This window comes from Tasmannia lanceolata, unplaced genomic scaffold (genome assembly GCF_043159265.1).
Source record: "Tasmannia lanceolata isolate RefF3 unplaced genomic scaffold, GAP_Taslan_0.1 ptg000008l, whole genome shotgun sequence".
NCBI lineage: Eukaryota > Viridiplantae > Streptophyta > Magnoliopsida > Canellales > Winteraceae > Tasmannia > Tasmannia lanceolata.
The window spans coordinates 55372250-55393292 of NW_027518685.1; the positions used below are offsets into that span (position 1 = coordinate 55372250).

General features: G+C 41.1%; 1 protein-coding gene across 6 annotated transcripts in view; it reads left to right on the plus strand.

Annotated features, from left to right (window-relative positions):
- The window catches only part of LOC143885364 (SIN-like family protein), a 115511-nt gene that overhangs the window by 56851 nt on the left and 37617 nt on the right, over positions 1-21043 (plus strand). For all 6 annotated transcript variants that reach the window (XR_013253248.1, XR_013253250.1, XR_013253247.1 and 3 more), the window contains exons 8-9: positions 9228-9334; positions 9464-9535. Coding sequence is in view for 2 of the 6 variants with exons in the window: in XM_077389504.1 (XP_077245619.1) it covers positions 9228-9334; positions 9464-9535 (179 nt within the window). In the remaining 4 variants the exon portion in view is untranslated. The remainder of the gene's footprint in view (positions 1-9227; positions 9335-9463; positions 9536-21043) is intronic.

Below are 21043 nucleotides of genomic sequence, written 5' to 3' on the forward strand. Positions count from 1 at the left end.
CACAATTAGAGCTTGTAGAGCAGCAATGACTAGGCTTGGTTTATGGGTTATAAGTCAATTGCTGATCAGGAAACACAATATATTACAGTTTGTAGGACACTCCTATTTGTAGGTGAAATGTGGCAAAGAAATACCACTTTTGTCCAATAGAGATTTAGTACATTTGTATTTCGATGGTGATTACTCTGGGTTTATTATGATTTTAAGTCTCCTTGGGGTGCTAGTCTGCATTGGTTAAAACTTGGTCTTGTGAAAGAGCAAAACCATGTTATAGTTTTCATGAGTGGAAAATAGATTCATGAGAGCTAGGCTTGGGAGTTGATATGGATGAAGTTGTGTTGGTCAATGTTGAATTTACTCGCAAAAAATGCATCGACTCCACATGGTAAACAAAGACTGTTCATATTGCAGTTATTCTGTTCTTCCATTAAAGGACTAAGCAAATTGACATGTAATTGTAACTGGGTGAACCTATTTGAATGTTTTGGAAGAGTTGGAGGTGGGGGAGGATCCATTTTAGCCTCAACCTTTAGTTTAAGTAGAGATCAACATTAGCGATTACAAACCCTAAATTGGTGATTCTTTCTCAAGTTTCACTATTTCAAGAAAATATTCCCAACTAAATGCGTCTTCTTGTGCATATTTATTGCACTTGGTAAAGCTGCAATTTCAAGGCTGACTAAAAAAGAAGGAAAAAATAAATTGTATCTTGATTGGAGTTTTAATTCTCCTTATTTTCAGCTTTTTTGTTTTTTGAAATGAGTGCCATGTGAAAATAATTTTCCTTATTTATTTTCAGCCTTTTCTCACCTTCTCATCGTACAGTCCCTCTACTGTTTCGACCTCTCATGCTCTCCTTGGAAGCTAATATTTCTTGGGAAAAAAAAATCCGGTTGCCAAACATGGCCTAAACGAATAAAAGATACAATGAGAATTGTCTAGCATAGGCAAACACATAAAACAAAAGAAACCAAAACAAAAACCAAAGAGGACAACAAAATTGGTTGCTCACAATTAGCTTTGTAGAAGATAGTGTTGCAGAGAAGATGGGGAGGAGAAAAGTGAGTTGGAGAATCCTCCACCTCACTTATGTATTTATATAAAGAGAGAAAAGTTACATATGACCACTATGCCCTTAGGCAGATACATACATCTAACACTCCCCCTCAAGCTGGAATGTAAATGTCAAACATTCCTAGTTTGCTACAAATGTCGCTCAACCTGGCTTTGTTCAATGGCTTTGTTAACATATCGGCTAATTGGTCCACAGATCTAGTGAACACTGTGCATATCTCCCCTTTCTGAATCCTATGCCTGATAAAGTGGCAATCGACCTCAATATGGTTCGTCCTCTCATGGAAGACCGGATTTGTGGCAATATGAATCGCTGCCTTGTTGTCACAATATAACTGAGAAGGATAAGATGGACGAAAACCGATCTCTGACAAAAGAGAGCGTAACCAAATAAGTTCTCTGCTTGTATGGGCCATGGCTCTATATTCAGTCTCAGCCCTAGATTTAGAGATAACATCCTGCTTCTTACTTCGCCATGACCCAAGATTGCCACCCACAAATGTACAATACCCTATGGTAGATCTCCTGTCAGCTGGAGATCCTACCCAATCTGCAGCTGTATACTCTTCTATCTTCTGATGTCCAAACTTCTTGAATAACAAACCTTTACCTGGAGCACTTTTCAAATATCGAAGAATATGAAGAACTGCTGCCCAGTGAGAAGTACGAGGTCTCATATCTTGGCTGACAGCGCCAACAACAAAGGTGTCTGGGCGAGTGACTGTAAGATATATAAATTTATCAACCAACCTCCTGTATCTGCCGAGGTCATCTAATAGGTCTCCTTCTTCAGGAAGTAATCTTACATTTGGGTTAATGAGAACTGAGGCAGGTTTCACCCCAAGATAACCTGTCTCCTCAAGTAAGTCCAAGACGTATCTCCTCTGTGTGAAGGAGTTTCCCCTAGTGGAATACGTTACCTCAATGCCAAGGAAGTATCTAAGACGGCCCAAATCTTTGGTAGATAATTCTTTTTGCAAGGTCTTCAATTTCTGAATCCCCACTGAATCACGGCCGGTAATGATGATGTCATCAATGTAGACTATCAATAGCACACAACCAACTGTAGACTGATGGCTGAAGACAGAGTGATTAACTACACATTGCTTTATGCCAAAACGCATGATTGCATCACTAAACTTCGCAAACCATGCTCTAGGGGTCTGCTTGAAGCTGTAGATGGATTTCTTCAATCGACATACGGAGGAGGACATCTCCCCCTGAGCAACATACCCAGGATGTTGCTCTATGTACACCTCCTCAGTGAGCTCACCATGAAGAAATGCATTTATGACATCTAACTGATGTAGAGGCCATCCATGGATGACAACAAGAGACAGGAGAACACGGACAAATGGTATCTTCGCAACAGGAGAAAAAGTCTCACCATAGTCCACGCCAAAGGTCTGGGTATAGCCTTTGGCAACCAAGGCACCTTAAGGCGCTCGACAGACCCGTCAGGTAAATATTTAGTTGTGTAAACCCAACGACAGCCAACGGGACGGGCACCAGGAGGAAGAGGTACCAAAGCCCAAGTCTGATTGGCTTGAAGGGCCTCCATCTCAAGATCCATAGCTGCCCGCCACCTCGGGTGATCAGGTGCCGCAGGCAAGGACTGTGGCAAAGAAACAAAAGACAAGGAATACACAAAACTGTGGAAAACAGGTGTGAGAGAATCATAGGAAAGAACAGAAGAGATAGGATGAGCAGTTCTATGAGAATGAGATAGGATGAGCAGTACTATGAGAACGAGTACGTGAAGCAACATAAGAGTCGACATGTACCTCGAAAGTGGAAGGAGGGACCTATTGCTGAGCTGACGATGGCTGCGCCGGAGAGGGAAGAGCTGCAGATATGAGGCGACACCGATAGGTCTTCTTAGTTACAGGCGGTGGACGAGCAGGAACCTGTAGGGGAGCGGAAGTATCGCAAACAGGAACAATCTCAGCCGTCGGTAAGGGAGGAGGTGGAGAGGGAGTGACTATCGGGTCAGGAAGAACTGGAATAGGGAGAGGAATGTCTGAATAAGGGGAGAGGGGTGTGACATCCTGAGGGCTGAGAAAGTAAGACTCAGTCTTAAAGAAGGTGACATCGGCCGAGACAAAGGACCGACGTAAGCGTGGGCTGTAACAATGATAACCTTTCTGGGTTAGTGGGTAACCTAGAAAAATACATCGTTCAGATCTAGGATCCAACTTATCCAAACCAAAACCAAGGTTGTGGACAAAACACACACAACCAAAGATCTGAGGAGTAATAGGGAATGGATCATGATTAGGACGTAAAATAGAAAATGGTGATGAACCGCCAAGAACCGAGGAAGGAAGCCGATTGGAAAGATAGTTTGCAGTAAGAACTGCATCACCCCAATAAGTCTTTGGAACCCGCATTTGTTGAAGAAGAGTGCGGGCCGCATCTAGTAGAGATCTCATCTTCCGTTCGGCTACACCATTTTGTTGAGAGGTGTGAGCACAGGAAGATTGATGAAGAATACCACGATTGGAAAGGAGCTCATCAAAGCCATTTGATTTGGAGAAATATTCATGGGAATTATCAGTGCGAAAACATTTCAGAGTACAATTAAATTGATTGGTAACTTCGGCATGAAAAGTACTAAAAACTGAGAAAATTTCTGAAAAGACTGAACAAAATAGCGTGAATAATCATCAATAAAGATAACAAAATAGCAATGTCCAAATAAAGAGGTGGTTCGTGCGGGACCCCATACATCAGAATGCACTAAATCAAAAGGGCGCGAGGCTCGACTAACAGGCCTAGAAGGAAAGGACACCCGATGGTGTTTTCCAAGTTCACATGTCTCGTACTGAAAAGACTGAACATGTGAAGAAATAATAGATGTCCGCCGTAAACGCTCAATAGAAGGATGACCAAGATGACAATGCCACTGATAGGCATCGACAGAGCTGTGCAAAATGGCACGAGGAGGGTCACTGTCCAAACGATAAAGCCCATCCACCTCACGGCTCGAGCCAATCGTCCTCCCAGTTAAGAGATCCTGAAACAAACAATAAGAGTCATAGAATGAGACAGAACAATTAAGATGTTTAGTAATCTGATTGACTAAAAGTAAACTAAAAGGTGACTTGGGTACATATAATACATAGGACAATGTCGGACCAGAACGAGGGGAAATATTCCCAGCACTAGAGATAGGAGTAGAACTCCCATCAACAAGTGTAATAGACTGAGAATAAAGGGGACGAAATGAGAAGTACCTGTTATATGATTGGAGGCTCTAGAATCAATGATCCAGGAGTTGGAGCTAGTGAGAAAGTGAACAACCAGAAGTTGATCACGCTGCTGGGCGGCTGTAGTCAAATCAGTGGTGAGGGGCATAAGAGCATCTAACTGCTGGCAATAGGAAACAAATTGATTATAATAGGTAGAAAGAGGGATGTCACCATGCCGAAGTTGCATTCACTGAGAATAGGTGGCACAGATGCGAGCGAGGTTGCGCACCCCAGAGAAGGTAACAACAGTGTGATCCCAGACCTGGCGAGAAGTCGGAAGATGTATCATGGTCTCGGCAATCTGAGGAATCATACTCTGCCAGAGGAGAGTACGGATAAGGGCATCATTCTGTTCCCACTTCTCATAAGTGCGATCAGTGGAAAGAGGGGGATCACGACGAATAATGGACACCTTCCCCCGAGCAATGAGGTAAGTCTCCACAGCCACAATTTAATTTAGGTAATTAGATCCATCAAGCTTGATTGTGGTCATTGGTGGGAATTGAACCATCCACCGAAGAAGAGAGGGTATCCGAGGTGGATGGTGGGCGAGACGGAGGGGTAGGAGCCACATAAGGCTGCCCAAGAGAGGGATTCTCAATAATGGGGGAATCCATGAGAAGAGAATCAAAGATAAGGCACCCACTGACGAGAAGGAGCAACTCCTAGAATGGACAGCTGAGAAATCATTAATGGAGATCGCGGGTCCGAAAAGAGAGAACTAAACATGAGAGAGCCTCTAAGACATGAAAAAGAGTAGATAAGACATCGGAGCTGCGAAAAGAGGAGAAGAGAGTCAAATGTATTCAAAACATGAGGAAAGAAAAGGGGATTAGGGAATTAGGGAAGGGTAGGGAAAGAAGAGAGAAAAGAATATTAGGGTAGTAAAATTTAGGGTTAAGATGGTAGAGGAATAGGAGAGATATAGAGATATAGAGGAAGAGAGAGAGAGAGAGAGAGAGAGAGAGAGAGAGAGAGAGAGAGAGAGAGAGAGAGAAGGGGGGGGGAGGCGTATTGAAGGAAAGGGGGGGAGGGGGTGTATTAATGGAAAAGGCGGGGGGTGTCGTCGGGAGGGGCGAGGGTTAGAGAAAAGGGGAGAGGGGGGTTATGGAGGGTTACAGAGAGGGGGGTGGGTATTTACGGAAAACAAGGGTGGGTGCCTTCGGGAGGCGCGAGGGTGAGAGAAAAGGGAAGAGGGGGGTTACGGAGGGTTACAGTGGGGGTATACGGGGTTACGGAGAGGGGTGCATACGGGGGTTACAGAGAAAGGGGGGGGGGATTACAGAAAGGGGAGGAGGGGTTACAGAAAGGGATGGGGTGTTACAGGATGGGTACCAGAGAAGAGAGGGGGATGGGTGGTGTCCGTATCGTGGTGGTGGTGGTGGGGTGGGGAGGAAGAGAGATCGGAAAGGGATGGATAGAGGTTGGGGAGGAGGGTGACGATGGTGGTCACTAGGGATAAAAAACCTAGTGCTCTGATACCATGTTGGAGAGAAGATGAAGAGGAGAAAAGTGAGCTGGAGAATCCTCCCCCTCCCTTATGTATTTATATAAAGAGAGAAAAGTTACATATAACCACCATGCCCTTAGGCATATATACATACATCTAACATATACTATGGAGTTAGCTAACATTTTAGGCTTTGATTTTCCTTCATGGTGAATATGGGTGAAGGAGCACTCCAAAAACTTTAAACCGATATCAATCATTTTCTCGAAAGAATTAATCTTCGGTTTCCTATCCAGTCTTGTCTAGCCTGTAATTGTTACCACCAAGACAACATATGCTTCTTCAACGTGATGCCTACAATCTTCACCTTCTTGTGTCTTTGAATTGTTTAAAAACGTGGATGGGACGCGGAACACGACCAAGAAAAATCCTTGTCGACTCGGCCGCGGACACGTCCAAGAATGCGGTTGACGTGGCTGAGTACTCGGCTGACGCAGTCATAACTCGGGTACGGGTTTATGGAGACTTGGGGGGGGGGGGGGGGATTACAGAAAGGGGAGGAGGGGTTACCGAGAGGGGGAGGGGTTACGGAAAGGGATGGGGTGTTACGGGATGGGTACCAGAGAAGAGAGGGGGATGCGTGGTGTCCGTACGGTAGTGGTGGTGGGGTGGGGAGGAAGAGAGATCGGAGAGGGATGGATAGAGGTTGGGGAGGAGGGTGACGATGGTGGTCCCTAGGGATAAAGGGCGGGGGGGGGGAGGGGGGGTGCCGTCGGGAGGGGCGAGGGTTAGGGGAGAGGGGGGTTATGGAGGATTACAGAGAGGGGGGTGGGTATTTACGGAAAACAAGGGGGGGGGGGGGTGCCTTCGGGAGGCGTGAGGGTGAGAGAAAAGGGAAGAGGGGGGTTACAGAGGGTTACAGTGGGGGTATACGGGGTTACGGAGAGGGGGGCATACGGGGGTTACGGAGAAGGGGGGGGGGGGGGGATTACAGAAAGGGGAGGAGGGGTTACCGAGAGGGGGAGGGGTTACGGAAAGGGATGGGGTGTTACGGGATGGGTACTAGAGAAGAGAGGGGGATGGGTGGTGTCCGTACGGTGGTGGTGGCGTGGGGAGGAAGAGAGATCGGAGAGGGATGGATAGAGGTTGGGGAGGAGGGTGACGATGGTGGTCCCTAGGGATAAAAAACCTAGTGCTCTGATACCATGTTGGAGAGAAGATGAAGAGGAGAAAAGTGAGCTGGAGAATCCTCCCCCTCACTTATGTATTTATATAAAGAGAGAAAAGTTACATATATCCACCATGCCCTTAGGCATATATACATACATCTAACATATACTATGGAGTTAGCTAACATTTTAGGCTTTGATTTTCCTTCATGGTGAATTGGTGAAGGAGCACTCCAAAAACTTCAAACTGATATCAATCATTTTCTCGAAAGAATTAATCTTCGGTTTCCTGTCCAGTCGTGTCTAGCCTGTAATTGTTACCACCAAGACAGCATATGCTTCTTCAACGTGATGCCTACAATCTTCACCTTCTTGTGTCTTTGAATTGTTTAAAAACGTGGATGGGACGCGGAACACGACCAAGAAAAATCCTTGTCGACTCGGCCGCGGACACGTCCAAGAATGCGGTTGACGCGGCTGACTACTCGGTTGACGCGGTCATAACTCGGGAGAGTCAAAGAAGTTTTTATTGACTTTGTCGGGGCAAAAGGCGGAACGCGGGTGCAGCGCAACACGTTACACGGCCAAGTTAAAAGGGAGTCGACTTGGGGGAGTCGACGTAGACACAGGGGAGTTTTAAAACTATACTCCTGAGCAAGGTTTTAAATTTTGACCGAAATCTGAAATTTCGGGTTTCGGTAGAGGACGAGACCGAAATTGTGTATATCCGAAAAGGTATGAAATTTCAAAATTTCGATCGAAATTTCATTTTCCCTGAAATTTTGACCGAAATTAGAGGAATTTCACCCCAAAAAATAGAGTTTTTCTGTTAAATAAAACTTTCCCGAAATTTCTGAAATTTTGGTAATTTCGGTTGAAATTTTCTATCGAATAAAATATTATTTATTTGATTTCGCACGAAATTTTGAAATTTCGGTTTCGGTGACGACCGAAATCACCCTGAAACTGAAATTTAAAACCTTGCTCCCGAGTGCTTCTGGTCATCTGGTGCTGAGCGGTGGGATCCGGGCTGGCTCTGGCTTGAGGTGACGGCGAGATAATCATACCAGTTTTTTCTCTCTTGATTGATAAAGATGAATTCATGATGAATTCATTAGTAAAAATAGAGAGGAACAAGCTCACTGACCAAGCTGGTCGTGAGTGCAAAATGAGAAGGACTAACAGTATGGAATACAATGTAGGAGATCATAGCAGCTCTATCTCCCCCCTCCTTTGCTAAATGGCCAACTTCCTCATTGGCGGACTGTTGAATATGCTGGAAAATCACTCTGTGGTCTTCCAACGGGTTGGTACCTCTTCAAATTAGCAAGGTACCACGGGAAACAACCCATGAATTGGATCCGTTTAATAACTGTTAAGAGTATAAAAAAGATTAAATAACTCCATCTCCAACTGCTTAAGCTTTTGGAGCAATTGGTTGTTTACCATGGTATCAGGGCAATTGGCCTGGCCTGGGTTCAAACCTCCTTGATAATAAAAATCCATAATGGCCAACCCCCCAAAAAAGAAAAGAGGGGTCACATGTGCGACATGTAGGCCAACCCTAAAAAGAGGGCCACATGTGAGGGGGAGTGTTGAAGTATAAAACTATTAAATAACGCTATCTCCTACAGCTTAAACTTTTGGAGTAATTGGTTGTTTAACAATAACATTACTACTCACCTTAAATAAACACCTCTTATTTTCTGCTGTTCTGATGGCTGTTGATAACTTGGTGGAGGTTGCCAATATCAAATGAGGGAGTACAGATCTCATCGCCCCTTAATAATCTAACACTGCTCTGGTATTTGCAAGTGGAATTTCATTATATTATGATATATTAGTTTTTAATCTGCTAAAGCTTAAACCCACCGTAAATAGTCTGCAGATCAACATCCATGGGTTCTTGTATCCTATTGTTTTTTTGTACATCGAGCAATTTTCACCAACACCATTCCAGAATGGGTTTTGAATGCTTACCCTTATTACCTAATGATTTCATCCTTTTGGTTTCATTTGGATATAGATAATTTTAACCCTCAGATTCAAGGTAATGCTAAATCAGGTCTGCCTTCTATTTTCTGTTAATCAATCTTGTTATATTATACTAATATTTCTACAATTGGTTTTTTGTTCACTTTACCACTGTTCCCGTTCATGGAGGAATTTATTTTGCAACTTTTGTTACTCCAGTGGGTTGGCTTTCTGAGATTGTTCTTATATTTTCTGCACTTCCTTCCATAGAATATTTTCCATCTCACATTTTTTCGGCATACTTGTCAGGCATGGGTTTCACTTGAGTACCATGGAATGAACAGCTCTTCTTCAAGCAGATATCGGCAAAAAATGGTGGCAAGAGATAGTTGTCACGTACAATTTTCCATGAGCTCGTATGCCTTTGATTTAATTGATTGTTTCAAATACAATTTAGTGGAATAATTTTCACCTTTATATTCATGTTTTGGCAGTGTTAATTTTATCACATAGTTTAATGTCTCAACATTCTTATTTGTTTGAAGGGATGATTATGTTAACTCTTTATGTCCGGGAAGACCTAATGACAACAACAAAGCTAAAGGTCCTTCAAGAAGGTATGCACTTTGGAGTCATCCAATTGTCCAGTTCTTGGTCCGAGGGATCTCATTTATAAATATTTTTTCTTAAAATTATGGAAGGTACCATAGCCTGGTTTGCCTCTATTACCATGTTGAGGCATGTACTTGTCTTGTTGGGTTTCCAGAAGTTTCTCAAATATCTATATGGATACTTTTTCCTACTTTTGGCCTTTTCGTATTCAGTCAAGTCAGTTCACTTAAAGATTCTTTTGACCAGCTTTTCAATAGCAAAAGTAATTGCCTATTGCTTAACGTGCTGAATAGCACTTTAAGGAGGCACCTTGTGCTGATTGTGAGGAACATAATTTAAAGGAGTGTTTATCTGGAGGAAAAATCATGAATATTCAGAAAGAAACTGAAATACCCCAAAACGTAAGAAGTTTTTGGAAGGGGGGTATTTTTGTCCCGAAATATTAATTTATAAAATATTAAAATAAAAACTAGAAATTAACTAGTTTCCTAGTTAGAATGAGTTAGGGTTTCCATAAGCCTGCTAAATTAGGACTCTTAGCAAGAGTCTATAAATATACACTTAAGCTACATATTTTAAAACTTTAACCCTAAAGAGAAATCGTGTGGAGCTTTTGGGAGAGGAGAACGAAGAAAAGTTTGGGGAATCTATCTTCCAAGAGGTGACACTACGCACTAATTTAAAGATCTTGTTCGTGGGAAACAATTAACAAATCAAGCAAGTACCACAGGCATAGTTGTAAATTCCGTTTCGGTCGCCATTTCGTTTTGGCCACCGAAACGGAATTTCGGTGGGATTTCGGTCATTTCGGTGCATTTCGGTCGAAACTTTTCGTTCACACAAAAAATATATTAAAAAATATGAGAAAAATCCAAAAAAATAAAAAATCAATAGAAAAAGATGAAAAACTAATAAATAGTCCAAAATATGTGTCCCAAAAGGCATATTCATTACTTAAACACATAAAGTCTTGCACAAGTCCAACTGATTGTCTGATACATAGAAAAATATTAAAAAAAAAGATACATGAAAGTGAAACATAGACAATAGCTAGTAGCAACAACTCTCAGTCATCATAACCCGGATGATCATACTTAATGTCTTCTTCGTCGTCGTCGTCGCCGCCGTGATCACCACCTGGACCACCAGTAGGGACATCTTCTTCAAGAGGCATGAGAAAGTCGTCGTCGTCGTCCCCGGCCCCTTCAAGATTTTCCCACCCAATGTCTTCCGGCGTGAATATGACATATTCTTCTTCTGCAACCCAATCCATCATGACATCCAGATGGTCTATGCTCAAAGGGTCACTAGTGGTAGATGATTTCCTCAACAAGTCCCTGAAAAGGAAAACATTAAGTTTAATGTCAAAGGTTAAACTTAAAAGCTTAAAGTGATGAGGTGAGAGTTGAAAACATTATATTACGTTGTATACCTTTCTCGAAACTTAAGATTGTAATGGACAAACACCAAGTCATCTAATCTCTGGTGGTCCAACCTATTTATCTTTGCAGAGTGAATGTGTTCGAAGGTGCTCCAATTCCTTTCACACCCAGTTGCACTGCAGGTCTGACTGAGGATTCTGATCGCAAAAGTCTGTAATTCTTCCACGTCACCTCCGAATTGATTCCACATTGCAACTGTAAAGTAACAAATAGTAAAGCATTATTTGTTGAGAAACTGAAAGTTAAAATGAATTATACTTAATTAAACAAAAAACTCAAATATACCTGGTCCCAACTTCGTTCGGTTGCGGATTGCAAGCTTCATTCCAAACATACCCTTAGCCTCTCGATAGTCCTCAATCTGATTGGTGATGAGGTCTTGTGTACCTTCGAGTGATGCATGCCAACAAGCCTCTGGTTACTTCACTGTGCCTAGAGAAGGTAGGTGTGAAAAAGAGAGCAGGGTTAAGAAAATATCCTGCTGCATGGAGGGGACTGTGGAGTTGCCTATCCATCTTTGGTCGATGATCATCCAGATGGGATTGCAATCTGATTTTCTCTTCAACCTCTCCTTGATGTTCTCTTTGGCCTTATCCATGGCCTCATATAGGTAACCCATTGCCGGTTTGTCCTGCCGATCTACCAAGCGCAGCACTCTCACTAAAGGCTCGCTGATGTTTAGAATGTACTTGCATTGGTGCCAAAAAGATTTATCCAACACAGTACTAACTACCCCTTCACTCAGTGGGTGTTGGACAAACCTACTAGTACTATATTCATTAGACACAAACATCTGCTGAAGTGCTTTCCGATTCAACACCAGACTTTGTATGCTAATGAAATTTGTAGCAAATCTGGTTGCAGCAGGGCGGCACAACTCCTTCCCACCTGTGAACTTCCTCATCAAATTCAAGAGGCTTCCATGGTTGTAGATGAACTTTGTAATCGTTCGAGCCCTCTCAATTATGGTTGCTATGTGAGGAAATACAGTCGGTTTGCACAGATGCTCCAAGATGAGATCTAAGCAATGAGCTGCGCACGGAGTCCAGAAGAATGTACCAAACGCGGCTTCTAGTCTTTTCCTAGCAGCTTTGTAACTTGGCTCACTGTTAGTTACAAATTGCACCACATATTTCGGATTCACCTCTCCGACAATCTTTGCAAAGATATTGTATAATTCATCGACATTCTTCACTATGCCAGATGCATCAACAGATTTGAGGAATATGACTCCTTTAGAGCAGAACACCAAAAAGTTGATTAGGGAGCGTTGTTTGGTGTCTGTCCATCCATCTGCCATAATGCTACAGCCAGTGTATCTCCATGACATCTTAATCTCCTCCAAGTAGTTGTTTACCTCATCCACTGTATTCTTCAAAATGGGACCCCTTAAAGCATGATAAGTAGGTGCCTTATAACCCGAACCCACGGCATTCACAGCATCAAACATAGGTTGCCAGAAAGGTGAATTGGCAACGTTGAAAGGGAGATTGGCATCGTAGCAAAGCATGCCAACCGCCATGTCTGCTCTATCCATTGTTTCTTTAGTAGCCAAAGCACTTTTAATGCTTGGCTGGGCTCCATGGGTTGTTCGTGCTGCAAAGAAATTCCTGATCCCTCCTGTGATTCTCTTCTTCTTTTTTGTACCACTCGGTTCTACAAGAACTTCCTTACCTCTTCGTTGAGGGACTTGAGGTAATTGTGTGCCAATGTCTTCTTCATCCCGCTCTTCTTCTTCATCTGGTGTGCCATAAAAATCTCCAACCTCTGCTCTGGATAGGCTCATCCTAGCCCTTTCTTTTCTCTTTGCATCTAAAAGTTGCTTCATTCGATATTTTACATCTTCAGTCACTATTTTGCATGATGCTACTTCACCAGGAACAGCCGCTAAATGTTCTTTCAAGCGGGTTATACCTTCACCCGATATGACTTTGCCACAGAATATGCAAGTTATTTTATTTTTTTGACCCGGAACCAATGTACCGTAAGCCCATGCCGGGTCCTCCGATCTAGCGGGTGCCGAACCAATAGAGGATGCTCCTGCAGAAGGTCCCGAGCCCGACCCACTCATTCTGAAATGAAGTAGAAGAAGGGGAAAAATGAATTAGAAGAAAGAAAATTGAAACAAATTACAAAAAAAATGAAGTAGAAGGGGACAAATGAAGTAAGAAATAAAAGAAAAGAAATGGAAAGAAATAAAGAGAACCTTGAGGTTGAACTTGAGTTGAAGAGAAGAAGAAAAAATTAGCCTTCACTCACTTGAAATAAGCCTTTGGAAATAGTTCTTGACTTCTTGTAGTGGTAAGTTGAATGTATGCCTTGATTGCCTTCCCTTTGTTCCAAAATAGACTTGGATTGAGTTGAAGAAGAGGGTAGACTTGTAGGAAATTTAGTAGAATAGATAATGTAACTTGTAAGTGAAAGTAGAGAAAGAAGGAAAGAAAGAAAGAAAATCACTTATGTGAAGGTGGAGGATAAGAAGATAGGGAAAAGGCTATTTATAGAGTTTTTAATTGATTGTGTATTTAAAAATGACTAAAATACCCTTCCCAACAGCTATAAACGGTCACATTTTGAGGTTAAAATGGTCAAAAACCAAAAAGAGCCGTTCCAGGGGCATTGTCGTAAATTTTGCAAAATCCAGTCAAACTAGCCGTTATTTTGAATTTCGGACGAAATTCAAAATTTCGTCCATTTCGTCCGAAATCCCGAATTTCGGTCAATTTCGAAACGAAATGACCGAAATTTCGGACGAAACGAAATTTTGAAGATTTCGTTTCGTTTTCGTTCCGAAAACGAAATGTTTCGTCCATTTCGGACGAAACAAAACGAAATTTATAATTATGACCACAGGTGAGTAGGCTTGTTCTACTGCAGTTATTCTACATATTGAATATGATTTACTATGCAAAGTTTATTCATGTTTTTGATTGATATTGACTGTGTTAGTATACACGAGGGTCAATATTCATAGTCTGGTATTGACTCCTAGTTCGGATCTACCATTTGCACTGTGTGCCAGTTAGACTTTTATAGTCACAGTTTTGCATCAGGACATGGTGTTGTCCGAGTGAGGGTGCAACAGTTAATGTCCGTTGAGACGAAGTATTTTGCATGATTACTAGTGTATGAGACTTTTTCTAGGCCGTCGAAGAAAGGTCATCCCGTACGCAGTATAACCCTATGCAGTATTTTCGGGGGTGTAATCCCGTACGATATCGTTGGGATTCGGATTCCTATGAGTTGGTAAGCAGGTTCCGTTGGCTACGTAGTCTAGCAGTACTAGTCTCATTACATTAGGCATCAGGCGCAATTACAAGTTACAGTTACAATTATGCATGTTTATGCCAGTTATACCGTTTGCTAGCCAGATTGCTATGCAAGTTACAGTTTTTACATATATTGCTAGCTATTTTGTTTCTATTGATTGATATCATGATATTTGTAACGACCCAGATTTTTGCTGCACGGATTGCTACTGGCAACAAAACATATTTATTTTTGTAATTACACAGCGGAAGGGTAAAGTACATCCTGAATTTACAAAATCCCATGTATGACATATTTAAAACCTTTTTACATCTGAGGAGATTGACTAGGTTCATCATTTCCGTATTTCCTCAAGTTGCTTTCACACTTCTCATAAATAAGGTTCCTTATTGACAAATACTCCCACATCCAGATTTTCAAATCCTGGTGAGAAAAAGTGGGTTAGGAGAGCAGGTATATAGAAGCTTCGATAAGTAGCTGAAATAAATAATAAGAGACAGTTCTATAAAAATATGCAGTATTTTGTATAGAACATAATGTGAATTTAAAATTAATACTAATAGGATTTTTTATAGAAACAATTTAACCCGATAGTAAAACAAATCATTTAAAGCCCAATATTTTTCAATTGTTTCTATTTCTGAAGTTTCCTGTAACTATCCGCCTCACCTTCGTATTGTCCGCTTTGGACTTGGCTCGCTTCCGCTTTTAGGTAAGTCGACGGCACATCCTTTCGATCTATCAGTTTTAGCCCACAAACACGTCACACGAGAGAGACTATTGCACATTTACCTCTTCCATTTATTTCATTTCTCATTTTCTTTTAAACTTTTCGTGCATATGAAATCCAACATTTCATTTCATTTTCCAGAATGAAACACATTTCATCATTTTGAAACAAATATGATTTGATATTTCCCAAATGTAAACAATGAATATTTGAAGTAAAACAGATAAAACAACATATAATCATATCCCCATCACTTTCATTGAGAAAAGATACCAGTCGAGTGTAGCTGTCACCTGCCTTATCAAATATGAGAAGTGAGAATTTGAAGATGCTTGACCTTGAAGATGACAACGATCAGGGAGAAGTGATTCTCCTAGCCTTTTCGTTCTTCTCCCTCTCTTCCTCCCTTTTCTCTTTCTCATTCTTTTCCTCTCTTTTCTTTCTTCTTCTTCCTTTTCTCTTCCTGGCTGCTCTATTTATAGGAAAAATTGAGGGGAATAGTAACATGTGAATAGTTTTTATGCATAATAACTGTTATTTTTACCGGGTAGTACAATATTTGTGTAGTCATGTCTATTTCACTGGGCGTTAGCTCATTCCACGCATTATATATTACAGGTGATGGACAATAGGATGCCTGATTTCGTGGCCTTGGGAGTGAGCAAGGGCGACAGTTTAGGAGATTTATTATTTTCAGTTATTCAGACAATAGCTTTAGTTGAAATGCACTTCTAGTTATTTTAAATTGGTTTAAATTGATTTAGTCCATTGGACAAGAGATTTTAGTTGTCGCATTGACTACTCTGATGGTGAATTAATTAATTAGTTATTGTTTAGTAGCTCTGTTTATTGCATGGTTCCAGTATGAATGTCTTACGTATTCGTGGTTGATGAATATGTGGCGCTGTTATGTGCCTAGACCGGAATTCGGTTTGGGGGCGTGACAGAAGTGTTGGATGACATTGTATATAACGACACACACTTAACAGAAGATTGTTAAAGGAGATTTTATTTGGTGAGTGGGTGCGAATTCCTGTATTTTTCAGAAAGTACTGTGGGGCCCACTTCACAGGATGATCCAAACCGTTCATTTGTTTGGCCACAACTTAAATAGTCTCTACTTCGTTGATCATCTACATAGGATTTGGTCTCGCTTTATCCCAATGACTCCACAATTAGAACACGTAACGGAATATCTGCCATGTTGACAGCCTCTATGGCCACCAAGACTACCATGATGCCGTTCAAGTCGTCTACCTTGCCCAGCCGGAGGGTGTCGAGAATTTGATGCAAATGCAACACACAATCGTAAGGAACCCCTGAAGTAACAGACTTTAGCGATCATCACCCCTCCTCAGCAGAAAGAATACCATAAACAAACTTGAGATGGTTCAAATCCAAGGGTTCGTAGGTTTTATCGGAGAACCTTTAGGAGCTGGATGGGTCAATTTTTAAGTAAAGAAATAGCACAACCAGTCCCAAAAAGTCAGATTAAGCATTTGGAAACAATTAAACCATGTTAGGATCTTCACTTGTTAGTTAAACATCAAGACAACTCATCAATAAGCTCGAATCATGCTTGCAATAACAATTCACACCAACAACGGCAAACTATATACATATGGGCAACAGCGTGTATGATGTCTGAATACAATCTGGAAATATATGGAGGAATAAAAATACTAGTGCCCAATCATGGTTTTAAATAGCGTATGCTATATCAGTATGTGTTATATGATTATGTTTATATGAATTGCATCCGAAATGTGGAGCATGTATTATACATAAATATTTATATGAATTACATACGAAATTTGGTATGAACTAAATTACGAGACATGCGCGACAGTGCATGCCACTAGATGGTTGATGTTTTTAAACCATTATGGATGATTGTCTTGCTTATGTGATGGTTTCTATGTGTGTATTTGTGCTTATCCTTATTCTAACATTTCCTGAAGGTCCGTCTTTAAATTCTATCATTTGCACATGCTTCCATATGTTTCCGTGGTTTAAGGGATTTCCACTGAAATTTCCTACCAAAACCAAAACGTTCCCGTTTCTGTAGTGGCCGAAACCGAAACTGAAACCAAAATTTATAACCTTGTGCCAATGACAATCACCAACCTAAGGGTAATAGTCTAAAGGATAGAGCTAGGGTAAAAGTGGCTAGCCAAGGGGTGTTGTTACAAAAAGTTGGTACAAGCTAGAAATGGTAAAGGTCAAATCTCATACGGAAAGTAAGCAGATCGTCCTTGGATCTCGTGTGTAGGAGGCCTAAGATGCGTGGCGGAGAATCCGAGATGGTCCGAACAGTCCAAGGCAGCGGTACGTCGTACCTGGAGTGAAAATATGTTGGTATAGTGCATGTGCACACCTTAGGACAACAAAATCACTGGAATAAAATATAAATAGTAGCACAGTGATGCAAGGCTGCAGGTAAATCAGTGATACTACTAACTTAACAGTAGAACGGTCCATTGGAGTAATAAGCTGCCGTAAAGGTAAAAGTGGAGGGTGAAAGAAGGTATGCGAGGCTGTGACTAGAAGGATTACCCACCAAGGGAAGAAAGGAAGGAGAGAATGGAGAGAATACCAGAGATGAACTGTTAGGTGCACTCCAAGGAAAGTGATCCAATAGACTAAGATGAAGGAGGGAAGATCAAAGAAAGCAACAGAGAGAGAAAGGGGCTGTCTGCTTGGGAGTTTTCTCCCTTTTGCTGCAACTTGCGGCTAGAAAAGGGGGGGGGGGGGGGGGGGGGGGCTTGCACGAAAATCTCCAATCCCTTCTCCTTAGGGCCATCACAAAGGTATATATAGGGAGGTGAGTAGATATTAGCAGCGGGCCCTATCCTTTGGCTAATAGGGTATAAAAACCTCTTAAGTCAATAATCTAATGACTTAAGTAGTAGGTGGGCTTTATATAACCTATAAAAGTCAGACTAAAGGTAAGGTGGTGTGGGCTCTAGGTGATGCGTGGTGTGGGCGCTAGGTGATGTGGCCAACCCCCCACATTTAGGCTCATAAAATAGAAACATACTAACAATAGGAAGTGTGCTAAAAAATAGATAGCCTAAATGTCCAAGATATGAACAAATATAAAAAAAAAGTGTCATAAGACTAGTGGGCGATCAAGGCTGGATTACATCATGAGGAGGAAGACATCGAGTAGCTAGAATAAGAGACATGATTTATTCAAACTTCGAACGAAGTCCGCCAAGAAACATGTAAGTCTGATGTCTCTCACGTTTGACAAGCTTAGCACCTCAAGTTAGATATCGTTTCAGAATGACTTAGTTTCTCCCACATTCTCTCCAATAAGCTAAAATATTCCCCCATTGATCTAGCCCTTGCTTACATGTTGCCCTTGTTTTGAAAATCTTACGATTTATGAATCAAGTCTTACAATTAAAATTGAAGAAAATCTTATGGATTTCGATTTAATTGATTGAATCTAAATTTATTTTGACCAACGGCAAATCCTATAGATGTACGCAGCCTTACCCTTGCTTTGCAGAGAGGCTGTTTTCGTGACTTGAATCCGTGACCACCATGTCACAATGGAGCAACCTTACCGTTGCGCCAAGGCTCGCCCTCCCAAGACCCCGCAATGGCGGGAGCCTCGCCGCCCTTTATTGAATCTAAATTTATTGGAATATTACAATTTTTGATTGAATAGTAGAATCTGATCATCAATAGTACGATTTATGCGATTTATCTTAATTAAGTTTTGTATAAAAAAGTCATGGTTTTCTTCGAATGATCACATTCCCCTCCTGAATTAAATAAGCCTTTGAAACCCTCTCAAGAGAAAGAAGAAGAAAGAGGAGTAGTTTGGACTAATAGAACCAATTTGAATTGGCTAGGAGAAAAAGAAGAAAAAGAATAAGAAAAAGAAAAAGGGGAAAGACCAATTTGTACTAATTCCTTGTGAAGCAGTTAAACTAATTTGAACCAATCGAACAAATTTTGCAACCATTTCAAACCATTGACAAAAGAAGAAGGCAACAACGAAGAAGAACAAGAACTTGCTGGATAAACTTAGTCACTAGCCTTCTCCCTAAACAAGTCACCATTCGCCTTAAGCAACTCGTCACTAGAAATAGGTAAGTTTGTTTCTTTCCCCATCTTTGGCTGAGATTACAAGTAGGTGCAGACTACATGTTAACATATGCATTTTGTCCTCATTCGGAGCTGATGACAGCAAAGCTTATCATTCCCCCTCTTTCTGAGTCGATGAAATGAGCAGAATTAGGAGAATGAGAATCTCCTGAAACGATTTTGCTTAACTTCAATAAAAACCCATGCCTTTTAGGCTTTTACTACTCAAAAGGTGGGATTTGGAGAAACAGGTGTCGTGGTTCATCATAGCAGAACCTGTTCTTCTCAAATTTTTTTTTTCATTCTTTATACAGGAAAAAGTGCAAATGCACTGTAGAGAATGGTTGTCGAATGTCACTGTTCAGTTCAGTTTTTTTTCCACACTAAGATTTGATGTAGGTGGGGAATGCTTGTCACATTTTCTGGCTGAGATTAGAAGTATGGAGTGCGTGTCATCTTCTTTAGATGAGATTAGAAGTAGGTAGGGACTGTAAGATTGTAAGTTCTTTGTTTAGTTTCGACACTTAGTTTCTCTTATTTCTTATAGTGATTGCATGTGCACTTACTATTACGAAATGAACATGCAGATAATTAGTTTCTCTTATTTCTTATAGTGATTGCATGTGCACTTACTATTACGAAATGAATATGCAGATAAATATTAACACTGCGATATTCGTTCTCTCTATTTTTCCACTTTCTTTGGGGAACATATGTCGGTATGTGCACTCAGCTATGTTGCATCAATCCCGGTACGAGTGTCGGACTAAATTAGCCTTGGAGAGAATGTTCTCCCAATTGAACTTTGTTGGCCCAAGAATTGTTGTAATATTTTACTGAAGGGATATTGTGTTTATTTAAGTATGCACATTTTAGTCTTTCTTTGTAAATAAAATATTAATCCTTGAACAATTCTCACAAATTTTCTCTCTCATTTCTAATTGTCAGTCTTAGATCCTAGATCCACTCTTCCCTTTGTGTCTGAGATAAAATCTTAGATCCTAATAATAATTGTTAACTAACCAACTTCTCTAAAAGCTTAAGCTATTGGAGAAAGGCGTTATTTATCTTTTATACTTTAACACTCCCCCGCACGTGTGGCCCACTTGGCAAACACGTGGCACATGTGGTCCCACTTTGGGCCGACCATCGCATGTGGATTTTTGCTTTCCGGGAGGTTTGAACTCGAGACCATTGGCTCTGATACCATGTTAACTAACCAAGTTCTCTAAAAGCTTAAGCTATTGGAGGAAGGCGTTATTTATCTTTTATACGTTAACAATAATCAAGAGAATGTTATCCTATAAACAGTCATCAAGAGAATATTATAACAGAATGCAGATTCAATAGAAATATTCACGTTTTAGGTAATCTCAAATTGGCCACAGAAGAATAGTTCTAGTTGTTGAGAGAAAGAATTAGAGAAGAGAAAGTGAGTTAGAGAGATGATCTCCCCCTCACTAATATATTTATTAATAATGGAGAGGCATAATTACATCTATGCCCTCAGGCTTATTACATATATCCAACTATATCCAACACCCCCCTCAAGTTGGAATGTAAATATTGTACATTCCTAGCTTGCTACAAATATCATCCAACTTTGACTTAGGCAAGGGTTTCGTAAATATGTCAGCTAACTGGTCCACAGATCGAGTAAATGAAACCTTTATGAATTTTCTGACGAATAAAGTGGCAATCCGCCTCTATATGCTTGGTTCTCTCATGGAAAACAGGATTGGTGGCTATGTGAATTGCAGCTTTATTATCACAATAAAGCTGAGTTGAAGAAGAACAAGGAAAACCAATCTCTGCCATGAGGAAACGTAACCAAAGGAGCTCCCCACTAGTATAGGACATAGCTCGATATTCTGCCTCAGCACTTGACTTCGAAACAATTTCTTGCTTTTTACTTTTCCAAGACACCAGATTGTCCCCAACAAATGTACAGTAGCCAGTGGTTGATCTCC